At 46.0% G+C, this 27,620-nt stretch overlaps 3 protein-coding genes and 2 pseudogenes across 3 annotated transcripts; 1 reads left to right on the top strand and 4 right to left on the bottom strand.

Moving 5' to 3' along the window:
- Positions 1-582: 582 nt before the first annotated feature.
- LOC112874030 (pentatricopeptide repeat-containing protein At3g53700, chloroplastic) lies at positions 583-3,373 on the bottom strand. The gene has a single exon (XM_025937177.1). The coding sequence runs from the start codon at positions 3,289-3,291 to the stop codon at positions 832-834; it is 2,460 nt and encodes an 819-aa protein (XP_025792962.1). The 5' UTR covers positions 3,292-3,373; the 3' UTR covers positions 583-831.
- A 155-nt stretch (positions 3,374-3,528) lies between these two features.
- LOC112872779 lies at positions 3,529-11,839 on the bottom strand (annotated as a pseudogene).
- Positions 11,840-14,452: 2,613 nt separating this feature from the next.
- Positions 14,453-15,572, top strand: LOC112872778. Its single transcript, XM_025935830.1, has 4 exons — positions 14,453-14,619; positions 14,793-14,880; positions 15,015-15,161; positions 15,348-15,572. Exons 1-4 carry the CDS (start codon positions 14,453-14,455, stop codon positions 15,570-15,572), a joined length of 627 nt encoding a protein of 208 aa, XP_025791615.1.
- Positions 15,573-16,691: 1,119 nt separating this feature from the next.
- LOC112877707 lies at positions 16,692-19,554 on the bottom strand (annotated as a pseudogene).
- Positions 19,555-23,938: 4,384 nt separating this feature from the next.
- LOC112872777 lies at positions 23,939-25,323 on the bottom strand. The gene is made up of 2 exons (XM_025935829.1): positions 23,996-25,323; positions 23,939-23,945 (listed from the first exon to the last, which is right to left on the bottom strand). Exons 1-2 carry the CDS (start codon positions 25,321-25,323, stop codon positions 23,939-23,941), a joined length of 1,335 nt encoding a protein of 444 aa, XP_025791614.1.
- Between the last annotated feature and the right edge of the window lie 2,297 nt (positions 25,324-27,620).

The following is a 27,620-nucleotide window of genomic DNA, read 5'->3' as shown; positions in this document are numbered from 1 at the left end:
CTCTCTATCCTTCAAAAACCTGCAGCAACGATTAGTTCAGCCAACCATTTCTTTTGCACAGCATAGTTCAGCTAACCATAACTAACATTAAAAGCAGCTGTTTCCATTCACGCGAAAATGATAATGCCATAGTGATCGTGAACACCAGACATGCAGTTGCAGTTCATGCAATGTGAGGAAAGTGACAAGGAATTAATAATATACCCCGTTGTTCTTAACTCCTGCATTTTCCACCATCTCATTTTATTTTAAATATAAAACATGGTTACTAAAGTCAAACTAGCTATCTACCTAGTAGACTTTTTTTTGCCCTTACACATAGATTGACCAATAAAAATATTCAACTAAGAAGCTAAAGGTAGTCTCATCCTATCAGCCTTTGGCCCCATACTACCCACCTTTTGTATAATAAAATTATGAACTGCAAATGCTTAAAATGAAGTCACTCGCAAAAAAGGTTTATGAAGAGTGTGTTAGTGCTTTGCTGGAAGATACGATAGCTAAAATATATGTTTCCATAAAATTTCGAGATGTGCAAAAAAAATTCCCTAAATACTGAAAGAAAAATAATAATAGGCAAAGTTTCATTTGACAGAGCAGCAAAACTATGTGATCATTAGCTTCCCAAAAATACAGGAGCCTCGAAAGAGGGTTCATGATGGAAAAGAAGGCAAGCAGATCTCCATGAGTTTCAGAAGCAAGATAGCATCCCATATTCGCTGGCATAGACACCTATTACACCACTGCTTAAAAAGTTCAGGCCAATCAAGCAACTAGCAAATTTGTAATCTACTCAGTAGTTTCATGGTACATTTTCTCAGGCATGCTGCATCATCGATAAGCCCATTGAGGATTGTTGATCTCTAGGAGACGGCCAAAAGTTGCTAATGCATCATAATATTTGCGGATCTTGAGATACCCCCTTATTGCAGAAACATCAGACTCTCTAAAGTCAGCCTTTTCTATAACCAGTTCAACAGCACTAATTAGATAATCATCCATGCCCAGATTTAATAGACCTTCAGCTAGCATACGGAAAGATGAAAATTCAGGCATGAAACCCTTATTCACCATCTCCACTAAGAAATCAAAAGCTTCTTTGATAGGACCTCCACCACGACAAAGACCACGGAATACAATCTTATATGTGAGGGCATCAGGAGGCTCAGCCACTTCAGTCATCTCCCTGAAAAGATTAAGGGCATCTCTTAAATTATTCCGTTTAAACAAAGACTGTATCACAGGGTTGTAAGCTTTTGGAGTAGGCCTCATCCCTTTAATTCGCATGCCTCTTAAAAGCTTCAAAGCAACCTGAGTCCTACCAGCTTTGCATAGACCATTAATGAGTGTTCCGTATGTGACAACATCAACTTCAAATCCATTTGCTGTCATAGTTTCTAAAATATCAGCTGCTTTCTTGATGTTTCCTTGCTTGCAATAATGTGTTAGAATAGAATTATAAGTGATATTATCAGGTTGCAATCCTTCCTTTACCATTTGTTCAATAAGCTCCGTTGCATCGTCAATCCTTTTGGCCTTGCACAAGCCATCAATAAGTGTATTAAATGTGACCGCATTCCTTGAAATACCCTGTAGATCCATTTGATCAAAAACCTCCTCAGCTTCTTCTATTCTCATTTTCTTGCATAACCCATCAATTATTGTGTTATATGTCACTGTACTCCGAGGGCATCCACTGGATTCCATCTCCTTCAACAAATCCAAAGCATTTCCAAGCTTCCCCAATGAGCAAAGATGATCAATCAATATATTGTATGTAACTTCATCAGGGGTGCATCCACTGCTCTTCATCTCCTCGAACAATCGCATACCAAGCTGAGGATCTCCTACCTTGCAAAGGGCATTGATCAAAATATTGAAAGTATAAACATCCGGAGAAAGTCCCTTCACAGTTAGCTCACGTGCAAGGTCCAATGCTTCCTCAAGTCGATTCTGTGAGCATAGAGCAACAATGAGAGTGTTGAATGTGGCAGTGTCAGGCAAGCAGCCCCTGTCCACCATCTCATTTACAATTCCTTTAGCCTCATCAAGCTCTCCATTTTTACTGAGGCAATTAATAACAGTATTGTAGGTGAAAACATCAGGATCATGGCCCTCCTGAATCATAAGGTCGATGACTTTCAAGGCATGACTGACATATCCGTTTTGGCACAGCCCATGGACAAAAGTATTGTATGTGACCTGATCAGGTTCAAATCCATCAGCAATCTCTTGCTGTATGTAGCCAAGAGCATCTTCCACTCTCCCCAGCTTGCAGTACCCATTAATCAGAACATTAACTGTTACCCTTGTTGGAGAGCATCCCGTCTCCAACATCTTCGCCTTTACCCTCAATGCCGCCTCGATGCTTCCCTCCTCAACAAAGCCTTGCATCAACGTGGTGAATGTGGTCTCATCAGGCGCCACACCATGGCTCAGCATCTCCTCCACCATCAAGACCGCAGTCCTGACCTGATGCGCCCGGCACAGCCCCTTGATCAGGGTATTGAATGTCACAACATCAGGTCGGACACCCCGACCGGCCATCTCGTTGTAGACTGACTCCAGGAGCTTCATCTTGCTCCCCTCCACAAGAACATTGAGGAGGTGGTTGTACACCACCGTGTCCGCCTGAACGCCGAAGAGGTCGAGCTGGTTCAGAACCAGGTCGACAGCGTCGTCGAACCGCCGCACCCGCGCGTAGCCCTCCACGAACGAGTGCACCACGCCAACCTTGACATCGTGCCCTTCCCGCCGCATCTCCCGGACAAGCCCCTTCATCAGGTCGAACGCGCCGGCCGTCCCGAGCTTCCGGATGATCTCCTCGTAGACGGCGCGGCTCGGGGCGAAGTCCTCCCGCGCGAGCGCCGAGTTCAGCATCCGGAGCGCGGCCTCGGGGTCCGCCTGCTCGCACAGGGCGGTGAGGAGCCGCTCCTGGTGGTCGGAGGCGGCGTACGCCCGGAGGGGCGCTGGGCGAGGCCGACGCCGCCGCGGCCGCGGTTGCGCATGGCACGGGCACGCGGCCGCCGCTGCCGGCGCCGCCGAGGCGCGGGAGTAGGAGGCTAGGTACGACGCGAAGGCCATTGCGGCAATACAGCGAGCATCTGGCGCGCGCCTCGAGCGGCGGCGAGGGATGGCGAAGCCAGAGGCCGGCGGTGCCCAAGCGCCGCGCTGCTGAGGAGAAATCGGCGTGGGGATTGTTGGGCGGAACTGAGAAGAAGGCGGGGTGTCGTGGCAGAGGAGCTGGAGGCTCGCCGCTGCTGGCGAGCAGGGTAAGAGAAGAGGAAGCATGAATGCCAAGGGATAGGGTATAGCTCATGACAACGATGGGAGAGCATATGGAGTTGTGTGTGCATAATTCCATTTCAGATTTTTGCCCATGCGATTTTAGAGCTCCTAGCTAGCAAAAGATGGGATTCCATTGGAACACTTACAAGCATGCCATCTTGGATCACAACTCTGCAATGGCACATTCATCACAGTGGCAGCATCTAACTGGATTGAGCTCCATCTCTGTCATTACCTTCCTCAGGACCTCTTCCTGCCGCTTCCTTTTGCATTGGTGGCGTGTATTTGAGCAGACAATACTTTTGGACGCCTGGTTCGGCGGTCAAATTCTCTATTACATATGTACCCTGTACACATCAGAATAAAAACATTATTACGAGGAACAAAAATAATGACAAATAATGAAAAATCTAAAATCATGACCTTATGATGAGAAAACATCAAACAGACATTAGGGCCTATGAATCAACAATTAATGAGCCCTTATAGGAGAGGTAGAAAAATACGCTAACTAATAAGCGCACTCTGTTAACTATTCTTCTGCTTTTTATTCGATGAACTAACAAATTTATATCGAGCAGTTCCAATAGCGTGTTATGTTCGTCAGGTCCTATGTAGGAGTGTTAACTTTGTATTTTTCTTTTGATTGTTTTCACTTAGAGAGAAAATAAACAGAGCATAACCATGTACCTTCATAATAGAAATGTTGAATTCCTTGCAGCGTTTGACCTGAATAAATGATGCAATGCAATTAGTGCTTTTATTTGAACAGTTCATCACATCCTTATTATCTAAAGATGATCATAAGATGCCTCTGGTCACGGAATGTATTGAGGTACCAAAATACACTGTGCATTGCTTAAAGGCCGAAATACTTTCTGTATTTATTTCTATTGGTGAGGGGCTAGACGAATGGTCTGCAAAAACCTACAAAAGTGAATGATATATTTGGTTAGTCAACATCAAGCAATTTAGTTTCGTGTATGTAGACATATACTTAGCATGTGTGACTTAACAAGTACAACATCGATGTTTACCTCATTGTGTTGATAGTACGTACCATCCAATGGGAATACTCCTTTATTTGCCATCCGGCAAGGTATCTGTTATTATGAAATAAATTACTTTAGAATTATTCTTTTGATCTTGGAACTTCTCAAGAGAAATTGGCGTCACTCTTATAATATTTTTAAGTCTATGATTATGACTGACAAAGGAAATTGAAGCATGATTTACTCATCAGAATTGTAGTGGTCACAGTATGTTCATCCAAACGACTACGAATTATTAAGAGGTATACATTGCAATCACCAGGAACCCTCGGGTCAAACTAGTATGTCAAGAAATAATTCATCATTCAGAGTTGGTTACTCAAATAAAAAAGTAATGGATAGTTAAGAAAATAATAATAATGTAAGAGTTATTTTTATAGAAGTACAACTATTTGCGTTTGACTAACAAAATGCTACACCTAACTTCTAGGTTCAGTTTCACATAACTTAGCTAATTCTGTCATTAGTTCGAACCTACAACATTCTATATAGACCCATATGTCTACACATAACTTGTATGGCTGACATGTGTGAGCCCTTGCAAAATGTTGTAGGAAGAATGTGAAATTGAGGCTTTGAGTAGTTGCAGTTCCGTTAAACTTATCCGAGGAGTTGGAGTTCTTTGAGAGTTAGGTGTACATAGTTACAGTTTGTGAAATCAATTCATGAAGAATGAAGTTATCAACTACTAACCTTGTCCAAGATTTCATGCCCATCTGGGATCTCGTACCTGCAATATAACAATACAAAAACAAGCATATTAGAACATAAACATGTCACATTTTTAACATAAATATTTTTATTTTGCATAAGATAGAAATTCTGCCATACACACTATACTCTGTTCGTAGACGGTATCTCTTAATCATTGGAGTTGGGCTGGCTCGCGGTTGGATTGGAACAATCTCCTTTCCACGTGCTGGCCTTATCTCTGCATTCTCTATTGGCTTAATTGGTCGAAGGTCTATCACTTCATCATAACCTATATCTTCTATATTATCATCATGAAACTCCTGTTCAAATTCTTCGTCACTTTGTGCTCCTGGGTCTTCATATGGTGGAGTTGGTGGTATCTCATCATGAAACTCTTGTTCAAATTCTTCATCACTTTGTGCTCCTGGGTTTTCATGTGGTGGAGTTGGTGGTATCTCGATAATAGGCTCATTGCAATGCCTTTCTGTATCTTTTCTCATTTCAATTTGGTACTGATGCATCTGTTCAGGATTTGGTCTAGCAGTTAGAGTATATCTTCTGCTGTCGTCCATGTTTGTTTGCCCTCTTTCATGCTGCTGACTAGACTCTGGGAGTGCATGCGTGGCTCTATTAAGAAACATGACATCGCATAATTTTATTGGTCAGAACAAAAATATAGTTCATGGATATTTAAGAAAATATAATTTAAAATGTTACTACTACTATTAATAAGAAGCACGGGTAGAGAACTATAATTTTAATTTCAGTAGTTGAAACCTTCATAAGTTTAACTTCTCAAGCTAATAAAAAAATCATAAATGCAACAATACATCAGAAATACTGTAGTAAATAGGCTTTATATCAAAAGCTAACCTTAAAACTTTGACTTTGGAAGTACTTGCACTCTGTAGTGAATGGGCAGGCGCCACAATTTGGTCATCGTTTGGTGCATATTGTCTGTCATCAAGAAATTCCAATCATCAATACTGAGAAGCGACAAAAGAAAATTCAAATCCATTTACATACCTTTCCAAATGTTATCTGTTGACAATGTAGTTCATACCTATATTTGTCAGTATGTTAGATTATATCATTGTATTCCCTCTTAAAAAATTCTTCCAAAGCAGCAAAATGACGATTGAAACTAGAGAACTTACACTTCATCTGCAGGAATCTTGCACAATAAGGGATCAAGATACTTTTGAATGTCAGACATGACAGGATATCTGGAAAAGGACAAAAGAAGTTTATGAGAAATATTGAAGTTTGAGCGTGTGAATTTGTGCATGGAACAAGCTGAAAGGCAAGACGATGTTACGTGTTCACCAAATGGAACTCCTGAGAATCAGCTAGAGGTTGAAGTTCGACCCATCCTAGCCTTGTCACTATGCGAGCTACATTTGTATCAACCTAAAATAAGAGGAATTTGTCACATTTTTCTGTAGTTTTAAATGCATTCTCCTACCAAAGCAACTATTTTTAATGGAAGTGGTAGCTTGCCGGGAATGCTCTGTGTCTCAGAGACAAGAGACGGATACAGTCAACACTTTTTGCTCCAAGCCCATGTATGCTCCGTAGGTACCTCCTGAATGGCCAAAAAGAAAATTATACATGTTATAGAATTTCATAGATAAATATCATTCGTTTTGTACTTTAAATTTTTTATTTGCACAAGTTATGAACTTCACTGTCAATTCACTAGTAAAACAAATATGTTGCCCTCAATATACTTTTTAAGGTCCTAAACAGCAACATTTTGTGTAAGCTTACAAAGCACTAGTACGATCATATTACTTCGCCTTACATTGCCTTTGCACGGGGAACGTATCTAAGCCACTCCAGATCAATGCTTCCATGGTCTCTCTTGATACGAATCAGAAAAGCCTGTAAAGGTATAAAAGATCAGAGAATAGTCAGAATACTCTTTTTGTTCAGCTAAAAAGCTGGAGAAGTAGTTGTAATTGGGTACCAGTATTCTCAATGCCATCTGGGACTGATTCCCACGGTCCCTGATGCACCCTGCAATTTCAGCAAACGGTGCATGCAGCAGAGCCTCCCAATCGACCGTTTCGTCCGTATCTTCCTTCCGGTACCCATTGCCGTAGGCTTCTTTGAGCAGAGAGTTCCAGTGGGATGTATCTCTGACAGAAGCAATATCACTGTAAATCTTGGCAGCCGTCGAGTGCTCGAACCTGTCGCGCAGCACCTTCCTGATACGCTCCTTGCCCCAGCTCGACACCTCTCCTGTCCTGAGCGATGCGATGAGCTCCCCGATGCCCTTGTCACGGCCGTTACCCAGTTCATCAACAGAGCCGGCATCGCCAGATTCAGACTCTCCTAGATCACGGCCATCTGTTAGTGCCAAAGGTGCAGTTGTGCTTCGGTCGATGACATTGCTTCTTGTCTTTGATAAGGAGAACTTCGCCGCGAGGTTCATGAAAGCGTTGCTGCAGGTTAAGGGAGATGCATGGTTAGGACTGTCCAAACAACTCCAAGCCAAACTAGTACATTAGAGTCTGGAGATGGATAGCTCTGTTTCTTTTTACTTTACCTTGACATCTGGTCAGTGACATTTTGTCTCAGGAATGTGCCGACTACTGAAGTAACTACCGTTCCCTCCCATGGATCATCGAACTTCCTGTCCCCTTCTCATTATAGAGAAGTGTATATATATATATATATAAATAATTCAGGGTTTTCTTGTTGTTTCTCCAGCTCCAAACTCATGACAACAATTGCATCAATCAAACACAGAAGAGATGACAAGAACAACTTGGAGGCGATCGATCGTTACCCATGATAAGCCGCGCGTGGTTCATGAAATGTTTCACCCGGACCTCCAAATCCCGGCGCTTCTCCTCCAGCTGGGGGCTCTCGGGGATGTCCGGCAGGTCCTCGCCCCGGCACGTCTCCTCCAGCCGCATCAGCTGGCTGTACGCGGCCTCGATCGCCGGGGTGATGCCCCTCACGAGCCGGCCCCGCGTCCTCGTGCGGGCGAGCTCCACGGCGGTCCACCGCGGCACGAGCGTCGTCCCGGCGCCTGGCCTGCAGTGCACGACCACCGCCATGTGGAAGGGATCTTCGGCGGCGGCGGCGGCGGCCCGCTTCCTGTTGTAAGGGACCAGCACAAGCTCGTCCACCATCGTCGGCTTCTTCGCCCGGCTCTTGCCCTTGGCGTCCTGCGCTTCGTCTGCGGTGACGACGCCGGCGGCCGGAAGGTTGTGGCGCTTGGCGAGGGACCGCAGGTTCTCCATCAGCTGGACTCGGCCAAAAGAGCGCAGATTGATCTTGGGCGACACCGGCGGCATGCGTGGTGGGTTGTGGATCTTCAGCGATGCCGCCGGCGGCTTGTCGGTCAAGGCAAGCTTAGCGAGGGACTCAGGCTGTCCACGAGCGTGGCCCTCCGGACCGTACTTTTTGCAGTTTAGCCTGTTTTTTTTAAAAAATTCACATTTAGACCCCTAGAGAACATATGTTCAAATTTGGACCCTGAGGCTCGGCGCCGTGACTCACAGCGCTGAGGTAAGACGTCTCGGTGCCGTGTGTCACAGTGCCCAGGTATCTAGATCCTACCACATGCCCACCCACCTAGCGCTGACGTGGCGCCAAGCTCGGCGCCAGGTCATGGCGCCGAGCTTGGCGCCGCAGATCGTGGCGTTGAACTCGCAACTATAACCAGCATGTTCGAGCCTTCATCCCATATTTCTTACCCGGTCTCGGTTTTTCTATCTCTCCCCCACCCATCCAACCTCATCAATCGACATATTTGACCTTGAAAGCTTTAATTTGATCCACAGATCTTCAAGAGCAAGGTATCCTCTCTTCCCTCCTCAATTTTTACGTATCGATTTGATCTATATTATGTGTATTATTCAGTGTAATTGCTTAAAGTTTAGGGTTTAGTTATTAATATGTATAATATGCAATCTTAGATGCCTAGACGTGGTAAATCTAGTAAACAAAGGTGATAACTGGAACAACATTCACCCGTTTGCCGCTGCCTAGTGGTGTTCCTATGCCGATGTGCTTCTGCGGTGATCCTTGCAAGGTAGCCAAGTCAGATGAAGAGGATTCATGTAACCAGAGGTATTGGATGTGTGAAAATTATGCATTCGACGCCACTCCTCGTCAGATTCGCATTGGCTTGCTGGTAAGAATATTTTTTTAATAGTATTTTCACTGTCATATAGAATTATGTATGCCTCATGAGTAATAGTAGGCGTGTATCAATTGAATATTTTGCAGACCCCTCCTCCGCTTTGAGACTTTGAGCAGTGGATCGATATTGAGATCAAAGAGGAAGATAAGGAGTATCTGCGTAGAATGAAGGCATGGGATACGGAGCAGAAGGAGTTGTTAGAGTAGAGACAGCAAGAGGAGGAAGCAGAAAAATAGCGGAAAGAAGAGCTGGAAAGGAGGCATGCTGCTCAGTACAAGGAGGAGAGGGAACGGAAGCTGTAGCGTGTTCGCCGTGCGAAGGCACCAATGGAGGAGAATCCAGATGCATTGAGGAAGAGAAAGTGGCCTCGTTGCACTCAGTACTATGCAAGATTTGCTAGTTGTATGATTTATTGAAGTAATAACCTTATCATTATGTTCTCATGTACTTGATTTACTTTTTATGTTGTCATTTATTGCATCTTCCATGACCTCAACTGGACTAAACCTAACAAAATTACATGCATTACATAATTGAACACGCACAACACATGTAGTGGCATGTGAGGACCGTACGAAACAACGGTAAAGAGGTCCTGGACTAAACCTAACATGCCTTAGGTAATTAAACGAAACAACAAACACATGGATATAGCATGTAAATAAGACAGGTTACTCCTAGTACTCTCCCCACATAGCAAATTGTGTTGCCTCTTCTCCATAGTATCCTCCTATTGCAGGCGGCGGTGGCGGTGGTGATGGAGGCCCCTTGTTCCTATAACAAGGGCAGTTGCAATATAGATCAGTGCACGGTACCTTCTGTGAACTGGCACCATTGTTGTTGTCATCCTCTTCATCGTTCTTGTTACCGCTGCTCACTTCCCTTTCTAGATCGAAGATACGATTCTGCAGGTAGTAGATGTACTTCTGATGCGGATGAAATGTAGGAGGATCGACCCACCTAACGAACTCGCAGTTTTCTGGAGTATCTGAAGACTGTAACAAACATCTCATGTAAGTTGTAAAAAACAAGAGAAACATATATAACAAATGAAATGTACTAATAATTACCAAGCTCGCGAGCATTTGAAGAAACGACGACCTCCATCCGTCCCCTCGACGCACATCTGCACTAAGCAGTCCTCACCACGCATGCATTTTGGCCAATCTTCTTTGCAGTCATCGTATCCTCTGAGAGGCTTCTCCTTGGTGAATTCACATTTGCTCTCAACTGAAAACTCATACACTGCTTCCGAATAGAATTCAGGACCAACAGACCCCTCCCACACAATAGGAGGTCCCTTCCTTCCTCCCTTCCCTCTCCCAGTGCCGAAACCCTTTCCACTAGATGACCCTCCAGACATTCTTACTGCAGTGTCTCTTATTTTTGAAGTTAGAAACAATACATCCAGCAATGTGTACATATAGACCGATGTAGGTTTACAACCCGATATGTGGCATCGTAAATACACCTGAAAAGCCTACAGCCTAGGGAACTATTAATTGAAAAGCCTATATCAAAGGACACTGAAAAACCTATACGGAAACACACTGAAAGACTTACATGAAAGCACACTGAAAAGCCTATTCCAATTTAACTGCAAAGGCTAGATCCTTTTTCTGATTGGGCAACACATGTTGCAATAAATACACTGGTACATTCATAATTGCCATAAAGTCATGTTATGTGCTTCTGTACCGTGATGAACGAATCACAGGAAAAATTCGCAAGAGCTTCATCTCTTCGTTCTGCATAAGCACTACGAGAACGACAAAGATCGCTGAATTCATGAACTAGTGGATCACGGTCAGGACAAAAAAATTTGATGGGCTCCATATCTTCTTCGCTCAATGCTGCAACTGGGCGGTCATCATTTAAATTAACGGCTCTTACATTCCCATAAGGCTCCTCATCATCATCTTTCCGAACATCCACACTATTAGAAGCCCGTCCTGTATTGGAAGATGGAGGCACAGGGAGGACACCAATATTATCTGAAATATCTCCTGCATTTAAACAACAATTAAAGATGGTATTGGAACAAATGAATGGAATTAAGGGTGAATAACAAAAGAAAAGGTGGTGTTTCTACGACACTTACTTGGTTGGTTCTGGATCAAAGGAATCTCCTGGGGGGCGCACCGACATCATCAATCCGATAATATACACGATCATGAGGACAAATGCCAAACGCATTCGGGCCGGATTGAGCATCAGAGACCGCAACCGCATCTTCCTGATCCACCTCAAGGTTGGGTAACGGAAGGTTAGCAGGTGACACATTAGGGGCTGAATGCACATGAGGGCTGGGAGCATTTGAGAGCTTCCGCAAAACCAAATCCAAACATTGATACTCATTCTTCATGACAGTATTTACATTGTTCTCCCATTCAACCTCACATGTTATGTCGACCAGCCGTCTGAAAATCTATCCCGATTTACCAAAGTGGACGACCCCTTGAACATAGATGGCATCCTCACTAAAAATGCATGGAAGCTCATCACGAGCTCTACCAAACACCTCACTATACAACAGCCGATCATTAAATATCAGGGAGACCCTGTGCATTCCATCATCAAAAGTGATATTCCCAAACACATCTCTCTCGATACTGCCTCCATGGTACAAGATCACTAAATTGTCCATCTAGTTCGCATGCACAACACGAAGGTTATAAAGGTTATGACGGGTATAATATACAAAATTAACTAATAATATTTTCTAACTATCTAAATTACCTAACTAAATACCTAGAATTACTTAAAAATACCTAACTGAACTACCTAACTAAAGTACCTAACCAAATTACCAAACTAAATACTTAAATTTATCTAAGTAAGCTACCAAACTAAATACCTACATCTACTGTCTAACTAAATTTTCTAAATACTACTGTCTAACTATATTTTCTAAATATGGTTTCTAACTAACTACAAGAAATTACTAACTAAATTATCTAGCTAAACTACTAAAACTAATTAAATAAATTATTTAAAATTACCTGAATTGCTAACTACTACAATACGTAATTAAATTAAAAAACTAATTTAAAAAACTTACGGCCCGGCGAAGGCACGGCGGCCGGCAAAGGAGGCCGCGCGGCGGCGGAGGAGGCCGGAGGACGGCCGGGCGGCGGACGGCGGAGGAGGCCGGAGGGAGAGCAAGAGAAGAATAGGGCGCGGGGAGAGTGAGGAAGAGGGCACGGCGTATAGAAAAGGGCTTGGTGCCGTGATCTGTGGCGCCGAGCTCTGCCACGTCACCGCCGTATTAGCGGCTACATTAGGGATCTCGGCGCCATGGCTCATGGCGCCGAGATGTATTACCTCGGTGCCGTGACTCACGGCGCCGAGCCCTAGGGTCCAAATTTGAAAATAGGTTCTCCGGGGGTTCAAACGTGAATTTTTTTTTAAAAAAAGGCTATAATACAAAAAGTGCGGCCCTGCGGAAGTTCCCACTGACGGTGGCTGGAGCACCGATCTTGGTCGACCTGAGCTCACCGTCGAGGTCAAGCTTACGCCGGACTGGTTTTGGGCAGCTCTCGCCAACGACGCCATCGCTGGCTTTCCTGCTCCTCTTCTAAGGGGCGACCGGCCCCTTCGGGGTCGTGGTCCTGGCGTGCTTCACAAGCCTGAGCCTGGGCTTTCCCTTCTGGGAAGGCTTCTTCCTCCACGTGGAGGGTGGGGTGAGCTCCGGCATGCCGGAAGCCGTCGGTGTGCCACCATCATCGGCAGAAGGCAGATCTGTTGCCATGACCGAGCTCCGAGCCGCACCAGCCAACACCTTCGCGAGTTTCTTTTGTTTGGATTGGCAACCGTGTATATCGATCTATCCCTAACTCAAATCTGCAAAAACTGTCTGATACAATACAAACCGGTTGAAAAAACAAATTGGACTCGGTGTATGTGAGGTGATCGAGCAAAGCGAGTCAAGGAATTCAATGCGGAACCGGCGGTCCCTCCGAGCCGGACACGATCCAACCGCCACGTCTCGAGTCCCGGCACTATAAAACGCAGCTAGCGCCCACCGAAGCAGCGCCCGCGCCGTCTTCTCGAGTTGACAAGGGCTCGCCGCACCAGAGGGGTTTACGTTTACCTAGTAGGGCGGTGAGGATTTAGCGATGGCCACCTACAACTTCGATCTGCTGGAGCTCGTGGACGGTGAATCCGGGGAGGCTGCTGTCTCCGTCGTCGTCGACAAGAAGTACAAGGCTACTGCCGCCAAGCTCGCTGACGCCACCGACCCTGCCCAGCTGGCCACCCACGACAAGCCCAGATACTCCTACTTCATCAAGCTGCAGCATGATAACGGTACCCATCGATCCCCCTCCTCATTGTCTTATTCCCCTAATCTTATATGTCAGATTAGAATTAGACAATCGTTGGCTTGCTGGTTGATGCGATCTTGCATAACCTGGTTGGGTTGTTCTATGTGGCTAGAGATTGGGTAGACCCGTTCATCATTAAATCTCTTATATGTTCGATCCGTTTATCAATTTGTGCGTGGTGTCATGTCATCTGATGGTCCAATTCTTTATAATTTACTCGCTAAGTTATAGTTATGCGATTCTGATTCTGATGTTGTTCGATTAAATCTTCTCATATATTGTATATTGTATTGTATTTGCATGATGCATTCTTGCCGTTTGTGTCTATTGTCATACTCAAGTGATTGGTAGATTGATTTTATTATGTTATGGTAATCATAATCTTTTGTGACAATTGAGTTATGCCATGATTAGTTTTCATGTGCACTTTGATTTGCATCTCACCCCGTCATGCTCTTGTTGGTGTCAGGTGTAAGAAAGTATCAGCAAGAGCTGAAAAGATTGAGGGAGGTTCAAATAAAACTGAGGGAGGAGGAAGCAAAATTGAAGGAGAAGGAAGGGAATGAAGGCCGTGCCAAGGAGTTGTTCGAGGAGCAAAGAAGACTGAGGCAGGAGCAGAGGAAACTGAGGATCGAGGAAGCTATATTGGTAACTAAAAAAAAAGCATTCTATGAGGAGCATAACATTCCTTTGGAGGAGGATGAGAGGAAGAAATCCAACAGTTCCAATTTTGCTAATGCAGATTCTCGGAATAATTATGATGGGGTTAATGGCAATGTCTACAACAATAATGATGCTGGCAACTGTGGGGGCAACGACCAGGTGTGTGATGGTGGTGAGCACTACAAATATGGACATGACGAGAGGCAGGTTGAGAGAGGTCACGATAACTACAGCAATGGTGAGAGGCAGGGAACCGTCACGGCCAGCCCAGGATGAAGAAGGTGTACATGCGCAAGGTGAACACATCCTCTGATGTTGGAACAACGGTTGAGGAAAAGCTTGAAGACAACGTGGTGTCTGCTAGAGCGATAGAACAGAAGGATGCCAATGCTGATAATGCCGACGCTGTGCTTGCTTCTGAATCAGATTTGTCTGCTGGGTAAGTTCTAATATCATGTTGTATAAATTCTCTAAATAGTTCCTTATGCAGATGTAATATTTTTATCTGAAACTTATCAATGTTTTGCTTTATTGTCACGGGTGCTGCTCAGATGGTCCTAAAAAAGGACAAGGTACTGACACCGGAGAAATGACATTTTTCCAAAAGGAGAGGCTCAACGGCTCTGAGAAGAGAAAGAAGAAAAATGCTAAGAAAACAAACGGCAATGAGCCGGAAAAGGCGAAGAAGCAAGATTCTGAGGTAGATGGTTCTAAGAAACATGCTGACAAACAACCATTGGAAAAAGAGAAAAAGATAATGCCTCGCTAAATAACCATGCAATTTCATTCAGTTCTTACTTGTCGAGTATTTGCTGACCTTCATAATTTGATCAGACCCTTGTTGAGTATGAGAGGATGCGTGAGGAGAAGAAGTTCTCGGAGATCACAAAAATTGAGATGAGGAAGGTCACTGCTGAAGAATTTAAGGGCTTGCAGATGTTGGAGAAAAAGAAGCTGGATGATGAGGAAGCTTCTACGAAGGCACAAAAAGACACAGCCCAAGGTTAAGGAGGCTAGCAAAAAGGAAGAAACAGTTAAGGCAGAAGGAAAGAAGGCTGCTGCAAAGGATGCCAAACCTAAGAAGGTATAAGAATTTTCTTAAAATAATGTAGTTTAGTGCTAACTTGATGTGCCGTACGGAATCTAATATTTAACAAATGTTTTCAGGTTACCGTCCCCCGCCAAGATCTTGGGTTCAGGCCACCAAGACGTGTCTCTTATGATCGGGAAGCTGCCGTCCAAAACGGCAATGGTGCACCAACGAGTGGCTACAATGGCGGTGGCAACAACGCTTCAAGGGTCGGCTACTCTGGCCCTGGCCGCCACGATGGGTACAACAGGGGCAATGGCGGATACAACGACGGTAGGGGCAATGGTGGGTACCGACGATAGCAACAGCAGGGCGACAACGTTGGTAGATTCCAACAGGAGGGTGCTGGCAATGGTGGCTACTACCTGCAGCATGGCGGGCAGCAGCAGAGGCGCGCAGCCAATGATAGGTACTACCGGGAGCACCACAATTCTACACTCGTCCTAAACGTCGAGGATATGTCCAAGTTCCCTGCGCTGCCTGTAGCGGTGTAGCCGCCTCGGCTCGATCTGCTGCGCCGACCCCAGCTGAGGCATGTGCTCCGGCTTCGGCCTAACTCCTAACTCCTCTGATTAGTTTCCCTTTTAATCTTTGGATGAGAGATGGAGAGATGCATGTGAGGAAAGTCTCATGTAATTTTGTAACGGATGCTTATTCAGTTGTCTCAGAAAATTTCATCTTTGTTGATTGAAATTTGTGCGATTTGATACGCACCTCCTATAAATTTATCAAATGCATGAAAATTTTGCATAGTCAAGACGACATCAATAGAGAGGCTGCCAGGGGAGAAGCACTGTTGCTGCTGAACTTAGAAGGGAGGGTCACGGGAGTATGTAGCCATGTAGGCATGGTAGAGGAGGTGGTCTTGAGGGCGGGGTGGTGAAGCGGCACTACCACTGCTGGACATGCGGGGCTGCTGGACACGGGCTGCGTGAGAGACGGAGAGCTAGTAGGTCAAGATCGCCGCGAGGGAGCAACAAACGAAGAGGTTAATGTGACGAAGGAGCCGGACATAGATCTACTGGCAGCACGTTGCCGGAGACGGTGGAGAGGTGGGGAAGCAAGCTAGCGACAGCGTCGAAGTCTGAAAGTATTAGTAACTTTGATGAGCTAAGATGACATTGAGGAAAAACTATATTTACCTCTCTTTAAACATACGACTTTTTTTTTGACTCTGGTCATTAATTCATTCATTTCCCCGAGCAAACTCAACGGACATACCCTGCCAATGGATTGGTTGTTTACTCATTCATTGCTAGAGTATGCAACGAAAATGCCAATCCATGCACAAACAAAGGCAGGCATAATCTACGGTTGAAGTATAGTTGAGCAACGTAAGATACATCGAGTCCACAAACATAGGGGAAAAAGGGGAGAAAGAGCACATTTTGGCCAAGATATATTATCATTTTCTGTGTCTCTGTACCATTGTTTCTTCACTAGTGTCTACTGGGTTCCTTCAAGACATTAACACAAACCCGAAAATTAACAATAGAACAAGTTTTCATTAGCTAGTCCAGCATATCATAAACCTAGGAGATGTCTTGTCATGTGAAGAAAAAGTTACTACTGTATCTCATATCTCAGGTTATACTTCACCTTTTGAGGTTGCTGCCGCCTCAAGCGCAAGGATCTCTTCCTTCAGTCTATCTATATTTTCCTTCAACTCAGCAATTTCGGCCATTCGAAGTGCAGATGCCATTTTAATCATTTCCATCGTCCCAACTGCACGTCTTGGCATGTTAACATCTGGATTTCCACCCGTGCAATTTGCATCTTTGTCCCAGGCATCTTTCGTCCGATAAAATCGACTAAGATAGTAGACAGTTTTTGTACAAACTTTCGTGCCAACTTGTTTGATGATTCCATCAACCAGCCTGCTCGACGAGGGCCTCTCACTGTTTCCTACAAAAGAAAAAAGAGACAAGGAAAAGGTTTACTTTGAAGTTTGATATGCATTTCAGTTTGAAGGATAGGGCAGTTACTTCAATTATGATACCTGATTTCTTTCTATTGGCTTCTGCAAGGTTTTCAATCACAGATTCTAATTCTTGATTTGATACTAAGACATCTTCATTTCCTTTCTCATTACAACGCAGAGGACCTATTTTGTCCTTGTGCACCTTGTCTCTTGCGACAATGCGTTTCTGCATTTCTTCAGTTGGTCCTCCTGAGTGACCAACATAAGTTTGAATAGCTGCAGAATGAGCTACTACATGTGGTTCTTGTCTGAGAGTTGTCACTCAGAGTAGTTTCAACCTCGCAATCCCTGATCACCAAGATGTCTTCAGTTGATGGTAACATATCAACTTCAGATCCTGCTCCAATAATGGCTTAATTGCTTCCACTATTCGCTGCCTGGATGATGTTGTGGAACAATAAATCACCACATTCTGGTCTGCTATTCTTTTCCTCATCAGAGATTACAAGGTCTTCCTCTTCAGTTTGTTGGAGACATTTGTTTAGTGCCATTTTAGTAACAGAACCACAGGACAATCCATCAACCATACTTAAAGAGCTGACGAATTCATCAGCTACGGCATGCTCAATATCTGTGTTGCCTTCTTAGCTTCAACACTTGCAGATATTGATCTAAAATTGTTTGCACCTTCAACAATTAGCTCCTGCTCAGCACTTTTCACCGAAAATTCCGTGGTATGCTGCTTATGCATCATCTTGATGATGCTATTGAGCCTCTCCACAAGAGGAATTTCATCCTCCAATTCCTCAGCTGCATCTGATGCTGTCCGATGGATCCTGATGGATGTGTCAACATGCATCTTTTTTGCCAGAATTAGCAGCAGGAAGCCCTTCCATTTTTCTTTTTATTGGACTAACCAAAACACACAGTCCTTGAGTCTTTACAGAATTAGCAACTGCAGTAGCACATGCCGATGAGTAACGCTCCCACCATTGCGCATACTTAACCGTCACGCCCGGCTTGTGATCTGGAACAATGAATGCAAGAGTTTTGGCTTCAATGTTTTATGTATCCCATGCTTCCTCCCATCTTGAGTTTACACGGACCACATTTCCTGGCACATCCTAATCGAAGCCCAGCTGCCTTGCAACACGATGAGGACGGTACTTCTCAATGCACTTCATGCCTACAAGCTCACAAGTGCGCAAACAGCGCGCAAATGACAACAGTGCTTTGCTTCTTGTGATATCCGGGCCACGCACCCAGCAGCCACAGGTTTTGGGCTGCAGAGCAACACTGCTACTTCCATAGGGTCGCCACTCAAACTCCTTGGGCGACATGAGCACTCCGTAAACGTACCTCGTGTCGAGCACACTGCGAGCGTCATGCCACCGGGCAACCCTTGGCACGCCATTGACATCAGGAGCCGGGGATTTTGCCATCTCAGGGCGCAGCTCGGGTAAACGCTCCCAGACCCAAAGCTGGAGGATGCGCATCGGTGCGGAAACCCCGAAAGGCGGCTCCTTTCTGTTGCGCAAGCCCAAGCGGCGCTTGAGAGCCGAGAGATCGCTGTAGATGCTGGCGAGTGCGGCGGGCGCGAGCGCCACGCTCTGGCCGCGCGCCAGACGGACGGCGACGGGGAATGTCCCCGGGTGGACTACGTCCAACGGCGGCGACGGGAGCATGAAGCGAGAAAGCCACAAGGACAGGAAGGCGCCGTGCTCGACCACATCGCCGCGGCCACCCGCGGCGGATGCCTCCTTGTCCGGCGCGCGCTCAAGAAAGTGTTTCACCCACCCTCCATACGACGGCTTCCTGTACTTGCTCTGGTTGAGCACAACCCGGACGGCCCCGAGCGCGCCGACCTCCTTCTCGAGCTCCACCGACACCGGCGCGCGCACGGGGCCGCCGACGAGGGGCAGGCCCGCGAGCGCGGCGACGTCCTGGAGCGTGACCGTGGCCTCGCCCCAGGGAAAGACGAAGGTGCTGGTGGCGGCGGACCAGAAGGCCGCGAGCTGGAGCAGGGCGCCCTCGTCGCGCCGCACCCGGTAGGTGGCGGCGAGGATGGCGTCCAGGATCCCGAGGTCCCGCCACAGGGGCTCGTGCCGCGGCCGGAGCTTGTCCACCCACCGCCTCCACAGCTTGGGGCAGCCCGGCCAGCCCCGGAATTCCGCCAGGGCCCCGCCGCGGCCAAGAACGGGGCCGGGGTCGCGGGGTGGGGACGGGAGGGCCGGGGGACGGGGCCCGGGCTCCGCGCCGGGGAGGAGCGTGTGGGCCAATCGGACGCAGCGGCGGGAGGGGTCGGCGGCGGAGACGACGGGGGCGGCGGATTCTTGGACCAGGGGCTCCTTGCCGTCCTCCATTGCGGTGGTCGGTGGTGGGGTTCGCACTGGTGGGGGAGTTGAGTTTTTTTTTTCTGAACTGGGAGTTGGGGTTTTGTTTGACAGCGACGGGGAGCGTGAGCGTGAGATGGTGCTCTTGTTCGTGTTGGTGCTCTTGTTCGTTGGCTGAGATGGACCACTGCGTGCGCAGCCTGCCAAATCCGTTTGCCGAGGGTCGCGGTTGGATCGGCAGCGTGCGGTTCGGATGGCTGACTCCCAAATAACGTTGAAACGAGCGACTGCAGAGAGGATTTGATTCCGTAAAATTTGTAGAACGAGTCCCTCTGTATTGTCAAGATTAACTAATTTCTTTAAATAAATTGTACTCTAGGTTTAAAAACTTATCCCGTAGTTTTATCTAGATCCTTAAACTCTCAAATTATCCATTTAAATTCTTAAATCATTTAATATCATATTAAATGGTACATCCAAGACAGCGTCGCCTGGTCGTAGGCCATCGTGGCGGCCTCGGCGCTGTCAAAGGTGCTGAGCCACACCCGCGCGCCGTTCCGCGTGGAGTCCCGGATCTCCACCGTGAACCTCCCCCACGGCTGCCTCTGCACCCCAATGAACGCCCCCTTGCTGCTGCCGCCCGGCGCCACCTGCCCCGCCGCCGGCACCGCTGAGACCTCGGCAGCACTAGCTCGGCGCCGCCCATAGCTGGTGCCGGGCACAGCGGGCGTCGGCACCTCGTCACCGCAGTAGCCCGTGCTGAACGGGAACGGTCGAAGGACGAGGACGAGGATGAGGACGTCGTAGCGGTAGCGCCAGTGTAGAGAGAGATTGATCGGGGGAGGAGCAAATGGAGAAGATAACACTATGCTGGGGAATTTTTGCAAATGTTTGCCACCATGGTGCCACGTGGCATTCCACGTAGGTTTTGGATGCTTGCATGGTGCGTTTGGGATCTTGGATGGACCACTTAACACGGTTTAGCAATTCAGATGGACGATTTGAGAGTTCAGGGATCTAGGTGAAAACTGCGGGATAAGTTTGGGTACATGAAGTGCAATTTATCAATTTCTGATACGTGTGCCTTTTACTGTTACCGCAAAGAAACTATTTTCTCCGTAGCTTTTTGCCGACAGAATAAGGAGACGGGAAAAGGCGCATGTATCCTTTTTAATCATTTTATTCAGTTGTATCCCTTTTTAATCATTTCGTTCGGTTGATTAGTTGCAAAATTATCGGCCGGCTGTTGGGTTGCCGCACTAAAATTAAGAAGATTTGCGTATCTTCTATTACTCCCCGGTCCATTGAAATGGATTTGTTTACAAAATTATCACATCCCGCCAGAATACTCCCGTCTAAACAAAAATTCCTGGCGCCTAAATATTGCCTGAAGGTTGCACCTTAACACATTTAGCGGACCTGCGCCTGAACAAAAAGAGAGCCAGCGCGTAAATAAAAGAGGGCCAGCGCCTAAAAAATTTGGAGCCAAAAAATCCCTTGGACTATAAATTCAGCACCTCCACCAGCAGCCGTCCTCCATCATCCCAAAAAGTTGCGCCAGCACTAGAACCTCCAGCAGAAGCCATCCCTCCATAGTTCCAATTGATCATATTACAGCTACAAAATTTCTATACCATAGATCAGTTACCATGCCAATTGATCTAAATTCCGAGCCAAGTGCAGAAGAAGATGGAGTAGGTTCTTTTTCCGTTTTGCGGTTACTGCAAAGAAACTAGTTCTTCTTTCTATTTCAGTTTACATCATTTATTTTCTTTCATAACACAGGTTTATGGAAAAGAATGTAAAACAAGGAGGAGTTCTCTTAGAACGCCACCAGCCCTTTGTTTATCAAGTTTGAAGGCCTAAAAATGTAATCACGCTTTTATATCTTATCAATGGTCAGATAAAAATTGGATCAACTTGATGTATCATTTACTAGAAATAAAATCTAATTGGATAACAGAAAAAAGACAACGTACGGAAGTTGAAGGCCATGCGATATTTGCTCCTTGAACATCTCCAATTATATTGTAGTTTTTGTATGGTCATATCAGTGGTTCATCATCTGCCACTAAATTACTGACACACACCATCCAAAATTCTTTACCCAAGCTGAATACCTTCAAATTTCCATGTTGGATCACAACTTTTTTTTTCAGGCGAAGGATACTACTATAGAAAGAGCAGCAAATCTTATTTTATTTTTTCAGTAACAACCTAGTACACATATATATGAGCGCGTGAAAATATAAACAATAGAAACATACTGCTACAACGGATGGGAAAAGTTTCCTTGCACCAAGGATGAGAAACATGGCTACAACGGATACAGTAAAGAGAAGCTGGAGCCTCCAGTTTTGAGGGAAAAGATGCTTGTATTTTTTTTTCCCCTCTGGTGTACAATTCAGAAACAAAACACATTGTTGTGATTCAAAATTCTCATATATCACTTCAGCATCAGTACAGTTTGCCAGTTTTGAATGCCAGGGAAAAGACATTTATATATTGTTCTCATCACCTTATATGATATGAATGCCCAAACCGAAGCTGCACAACTTATTAATCCATCTTTGTCTTTTAGTAAGACGGAAACAAGTTCAATCCGCAACAGTGTTTGCATGCAGCCTAGTAAACTGTATATTATATTACATCAGCTCGATCATGGCTGAGAACGGATCGAATAAATTAAAGTAGATCATATGTGTTTGACATATATCAACCATCGAAGCACTTCGTTCAATCGTCAATTCAATTCTTGGTGAAAAACTTCATGGCGACCACATCCATGGTTGTCATCCTTTGCTCATTGCATCCCTCCCTTTTATCCCTCCACCTGTAGTAATCTCCAATACCTGAACCAGTAGGTACCACTGAATATTGTCTACATAATATAAAACATATAATGGTTAGCCATATAGCTTATCATAGAGCAGATACCCATCAATATAATGGTTCATTTTTGCCTAACATGAAACAAAAATGCAATGCACAACCTCAAAAGGTAAATTGCATCTGGCATGGAGTCATGGAAGTACACTTACGAAAAATTTAAAGAGGTAATACGTTGAATCAAACAACCTAGGAAGGAGAGAAGGGGCACACATCCTTTGCCAACAACGTTTCCTTGGCGCAACGGAGATTTTGCCGTTCATCCATTTCGTTTGGTGGCCAAACCGCCAAGAAAATGATCCTTGGCGATCGAGTTTCCTTGGCCCTCTATTCTTAATGGATTTCGCTTGGCGGCTGGCCGCCAAGGATCATTTCCTTGGCGGTTTTGGTATATTCCGTGGTGGTTCTTGACCGCCAAGGCAATCCGATTCTGGTGTAGTGGTTTATATTATTATATATATTTTGTGTTTCTGACTTTCAGTAAGGTGCTTGGTTAACATTGTAGTTCAACCCTATTTGCTGCTGATTATTATTGGCCCTATAATACTTACGCATATTCACTTGATCAGGTGCCCTAAGAAAAAAAGAGTATCCTTCAAAATCCATAAATGAAATAAAAGCAGTTTTCTTTCACCATTTTAGCGCTGAAAACAAGTTGTTCCATTCTAGTATGTGATTCACAAAAGAGTTATGGAAAACGTTGCAAATAAAGTATCAACTTGATGTTTATTTGAGCCTATACAATAGAGCTGCTGCAGTTTCTTCATCGCTACTAGATTTAGTTCTTCAAAAACACATTTAACTAGTGACACCAACACTCCATGACGGAACCATTATTCCTCAAGCTACGACCCTAGCTAACCCATCCTTTTATTTAACTGATATCATCAGGGCCGGCGATATGCAATGTAATATCTTGTGAAAACAAAACATTAATTACTACCATACCTGAATTGATGCTCTACTTCTTGAGTGTCTCAGCTGCCTCTTCCTCCCGAATCTCTTGCGCCAGCTTAGCAATATTTCTCATCAATTCAGCTATCTCAGCCTGGCGTATCTCAGCTGCCTTTTGAATCATTTCCTCCGTCCCAACTGCTCGTTTTGGGTGGAAAAACCCTTGATCCGCACCCGTGCTATTTGCATCCTTTTCCCAAGCTTCTTTCGACCGATCAGATCGACTAAGAAAGTAGAGTGTTTTAGTACAAACTTCATCGCTACCCAGTTCAGTGTTTCCTGCAGGTGACAGCCTGCTAGACGACCTCTCACGGTTTCCTGCAAAAGAAAACGAAAGAGAGACGACAGAGAGTAAGGGCACACTGTCAAGTTTCATCTGCAATAATTCAGCTAATTAATTCAATGTACAATAAATTAAATTGCCACTTCAACAATTATCATACCTGCTGATCCCTTCTTGCTGGCTTGTGCAGAGCCTTTCAAGCGAGGACCAAACCCTTTATTTGATGCCATGATACCTCCATTTCCTCTCCCATTTTTACCCTCGCCATCCAATGTTACCTTGTGTGCCTTACCCGCTGCACCAGCCCTCTCAGCAGCGGCAGTAACAGCACATGACAGTGAGTACTGCTTCCACCACTGAGCATACTCATCTGTCACACCTGGCTTGTCACTGGGAACAGCAAACGCATAGCACCCTGCGCCGATATCGTATGTTTCCCATGCTTTCTCCCAGGAATCTGAGTTCAGCCGGGTCACGATCCGGGGCACGTCCTGGTCGAACCCAAGCTGCCTCGCCACACGGTGAGGCCGGTGCTGCTCGACGGAGTCCATGCCCACGAGCTCGCACGGGCGCAAGCACCTTGCGAAGGACGGCACCGCCCAACTTCCGTAGGGGCGCCATTCGAACACCTTCGGTGCCGCGAGCACGGCGTGCAGGTAGCCCGGGTCGAGTGCCCTGCCAGCGACGTCGTGCCAGCGGGCAGCCCTCGGCACCGGCACGTCGCCGCCGCCGGCGGAGTCCGGGATGCCCGCCGGCGCCGATGGGCGGAGCTCGGGGAAGCGCTCCCAGACCCAGAGCTGGAGGATGTGCATCGGCGCCGAGACCGAGGGCGCCTCCGTTCGCTTGGCCCACACGAAGTGGCGCCGGAGCGCGGAGAGGTCGCTGTAGATGCTGGCGAGCGCGGCGGGGGCGAGCGCCACGCTCTGGCCGCGCGCCAGGCGGACGGCGATGGGGATCACCTCCTCCTCCGGGACGGCGCCGAACGGCGGCGACGGGAGCACGAAGCGGGAGAGCCACATGGAGAGGAAAGCGCCGTGTTCGAGGAGCTGCTCCTCGTCACGGCCGCCGGCCGCCGCTGCCGTCGTCTCCTCCGGACGGCGGCGCTGCTGGTGGCGGATGCGGAAGTGCTTCATCCACCCGGTGCCCTCGCTCCGGTTCATCAGGAGATCGCGGACGGCCCCGAGCGCGCGCTCGTCGTCCATCTGGAGCTTGTCGGACAGGGGCTCGCGCACGGATTCCCCTACGAGGGGAAGACCCCCGAGGACGGCCACGTCCTCCAGCGTGACCGTGGCCTCGCCCCAGGGGAAGACGAAGGTGTTGGTCTCGGGGGACCAGAAGGGCACGAGCTGGAGCAGCGCGCCCTCGCCCCCGCGCCACACGCGGTACGTGGTCGCGAGGATGCCCTCCAGGATCCCGAGCTCGCGCCACAGGGGCTCGTGCAGCGGCCGAAGCTTCGCCACCCACTGCCCCCAGCGATCCAGGGACTCCGCCTCCGGCCAGCCGTCGAAACTCGCCCGGATCCCGCCGTCGAGAACGAGATCCGGGCTGCTAGGCTGGGACGGCAGGTCCGGGAGACGGGTGCCGCCGCTCGCGCGGGGAAGCAGGAAGCGGGGCGACCGGCCGACCGGGGTGGCGGCGGATTCCCGGGCCAGAGTCGCCTTGCCGTCGGCCATGGCCTTGCGGATCGGGTGGCGGCGTGGCGCTGCGCTGCGGGCTGCGGCTTGGAGAGGAAAGCGAGCGAGGGTGCGAAAGCGAGTTGGGGTTCTGCGGAATGGGGAAAGCCTCGGTGCCCTCGTGTTAAGTAGGGCACTGGCAAGTGACAGCCGGACAGGAGGCTGCCAGCTGGGCGAGCCGTTCTTGTTTTTTTTTTTTACCGTTGTAGCCTTGTAGGACCTGAGATGCGATTTTACACACGCATAAAAATGTGAAAACGCATTGTATGGTATCTGGTTCCAGAACAAGGAATGTTTAAATGCGTTAATGATAATCGCCTCTACACAGATAGCCAAATCTTTGGAGGTGGTGATGATGCCAGAGAGGATACTGTTCGAATAGTTGGAGAGCAATCAATATAGATATTAAAAATAAAAACTAGCTAAATTCAGTACTATCACACGGGATTTTTCTTCGAGGGTTCTGATACAACTCAAATTAATTTAAAAAATGGAACCATGGCAGAAATTTAAACGTGTGTGACTTACATTATTTAAATAAAGTACATACGCAAATTTGTTTTCTCCTTTCATGCATATCAACACATTTGGTATAGGGTACGTGGCTTGCTGTTTCGTGTTGCGGCCTTGCTCGCTCACAAGCTAGCTTATCCCTTTCTTTCTCCGCCTTTTTCTTGCACACTTCAGCTATGTGTCATAGTTGATTGGGTTTTCGTGAACTGCATAATAACCTAAGTGGAGAGGACTGTCAAAAATAAAATCACTGGGATCATCGACCACGATAGGCTACAGTGGCTTCCGCCCCTGCTTGAGGACTTCGATCACTTGAGACAATATTGTATTCATTTTCGTTTGCTATCTGGCAGCAGCGATGTGCATTCATCTTTCATACAGTGTTGTCTAGGTAGCAGCTTAACCTTTTTTTTCTAGGTGTGCTGTGTAGCTAATCCCTATTCACTACTTATCCTTTTACTTTTTATTTTTATTCATTAATTATCTATACCTTATTTAAGAAAATGGTAACGAGTTCAAGCTTGTGCAATTTTTGCAAGTTTTTCTTTTTCTTTTGTTTTGTTGTCCTTTTTATTGTTCCATTAATTATTATTCCATTAAACGAGTTCAAGCCTCTGTACTTTTTGCATGCAACCTCTCATTTATATTGCATCAGCTCATGGCTTAGAAAGCATCAAATCAAGTCCACAAGATGGTGTTGGGCATGTATATAGACCATCATCAGAAAATTCTAATATCATTGTCTCTCATTCTTCGTGAAAATCTAACATGGTGACCACCTCCAATGCTTAGCTATAAGTACCCTGAATATTGTGTACACAAAATATGTAATGGTGCTTTATTAATAACAATATTATTTTAACGTAGGCATAGCTCAACTTAGAGCGGCCACCCATCAATGGTTCATTCTTGCAACAAAAATTCAACACGTGCACAACAAAAGGTAGAATTCCCATAAAACAGAATTTGGATGTGGCACAGTCCATGGTGATGGAAGTACACTTAGGAATGATTAAACAGATATATAGTAGATTTAGTCGAAATAGGATGGACAGTGCACATCTTCATTTAGAAACAGTTTATATCATTACATATTTTGTCTGTGTAAGGTGGCTTTGTAATTTGATTAACATCAGGTTGGTAGGCCTTGTGGCACTTATACATGTCCACTAGATCACCTGGTACTAATATATATATATATATATATATATATATATATATATATATATATATATATATGTTTGTCATGATAGAAAAAAAACAATTCCGTTTGCTCCTGTATAATTTGAGGTGTGCATGTTAAAAGCGAAAAATAATATTTAGCACTTTGTTCTTTTCTATTGATCATCTCTCTTTACTTGTATTTGTTTTACCACTGACAACAAGATCATTGGTATGAACGACGGCAACGTAGCGTTCTGAAGAAGGTAGCAAAGTAGCAACTCGATATTTTAGCCTATAAAATAGAACTGGTGTAGTTTTCCTACTACTGGACGAGTTCATTAAGATATATAACCTGTGGCACAAACAATTCATAAAGAAACTGACCTCTTTTCCCAAGCAGTCCTCCCATCGATCCTATTATTTATTGACTAAACATTAGGAGATATCTAATAAAGAATGAAGTGCACCCAGTGTCCTCAAACTTATTTTGGATTCTCGTTTATATTCGTGAACTCTCCAAGTGAGTATTTGGGTCCTTATTATGTGAATTGTTCCAAATGACAATTCAGGCCCATAATTGGTCCTCGAGTAGTAAAATTTAGAGTGAACGCATGCACACT

This window comes from Panicum hallii, chromosome 9 (genome assembly GCF_002211085.1).
Source record: "Panicum hallii strain FIL2 chromosome 9, PHallii_v3.1, whole genome shotgun sequence".
NCBI classification, from domain to species: domain Eukaryota; kingdom Viridiplantae; phylum Streptophyta; class Magnoliopsida; order Poales; family Poaceae; genus Panicum; species Panicum hallii.
Note: the sequence above shows the minus strand (reverse complement) of the source record. Positions and strands in the feature narration are given on the sequence as shown.

Excerpts from the sequence above, each read along its gene's own strand:
- LOC112872778 (XM_025935830.1), top strand. The coding sequence starts at position 14,453 with ATGAAGAAGGTGTACATGCGCAAGGTGAACACATCCTCTGATGTTGGA. Across the intron at positions 14,620-14,792 it reads GAATCAGATTTGTCTGCTGG|GCTCAACGGCTCTGAGAAGA; the intron begins GTAAGTTCTAAT and ends CCAAAAGGAGAG. Across the intron at positions 14,881-15,014 it reads CGAAGAAGCAAGATTCTGAG|ACCCTTGTTGAGTATGAGAG; the intron begins GTAGATGGTTCT and ends TAATTTGATCAG.
- LOC112874030 (XM_025937177.1), bottom strand. The coding sequence starts at position 3,291 with ATGCTTCCTCTTCTCTTACCCTGCTCGCCAGCAGCGGCGAGCCTCCAG.
- LOC112872777 (XM_025935829.1), bottom strand. The coding sequence starts at position 25,323 with ATGGCCGACGGCAAGGCGACTCTGGCCCGGGAATCCGCCGCCACCCCG.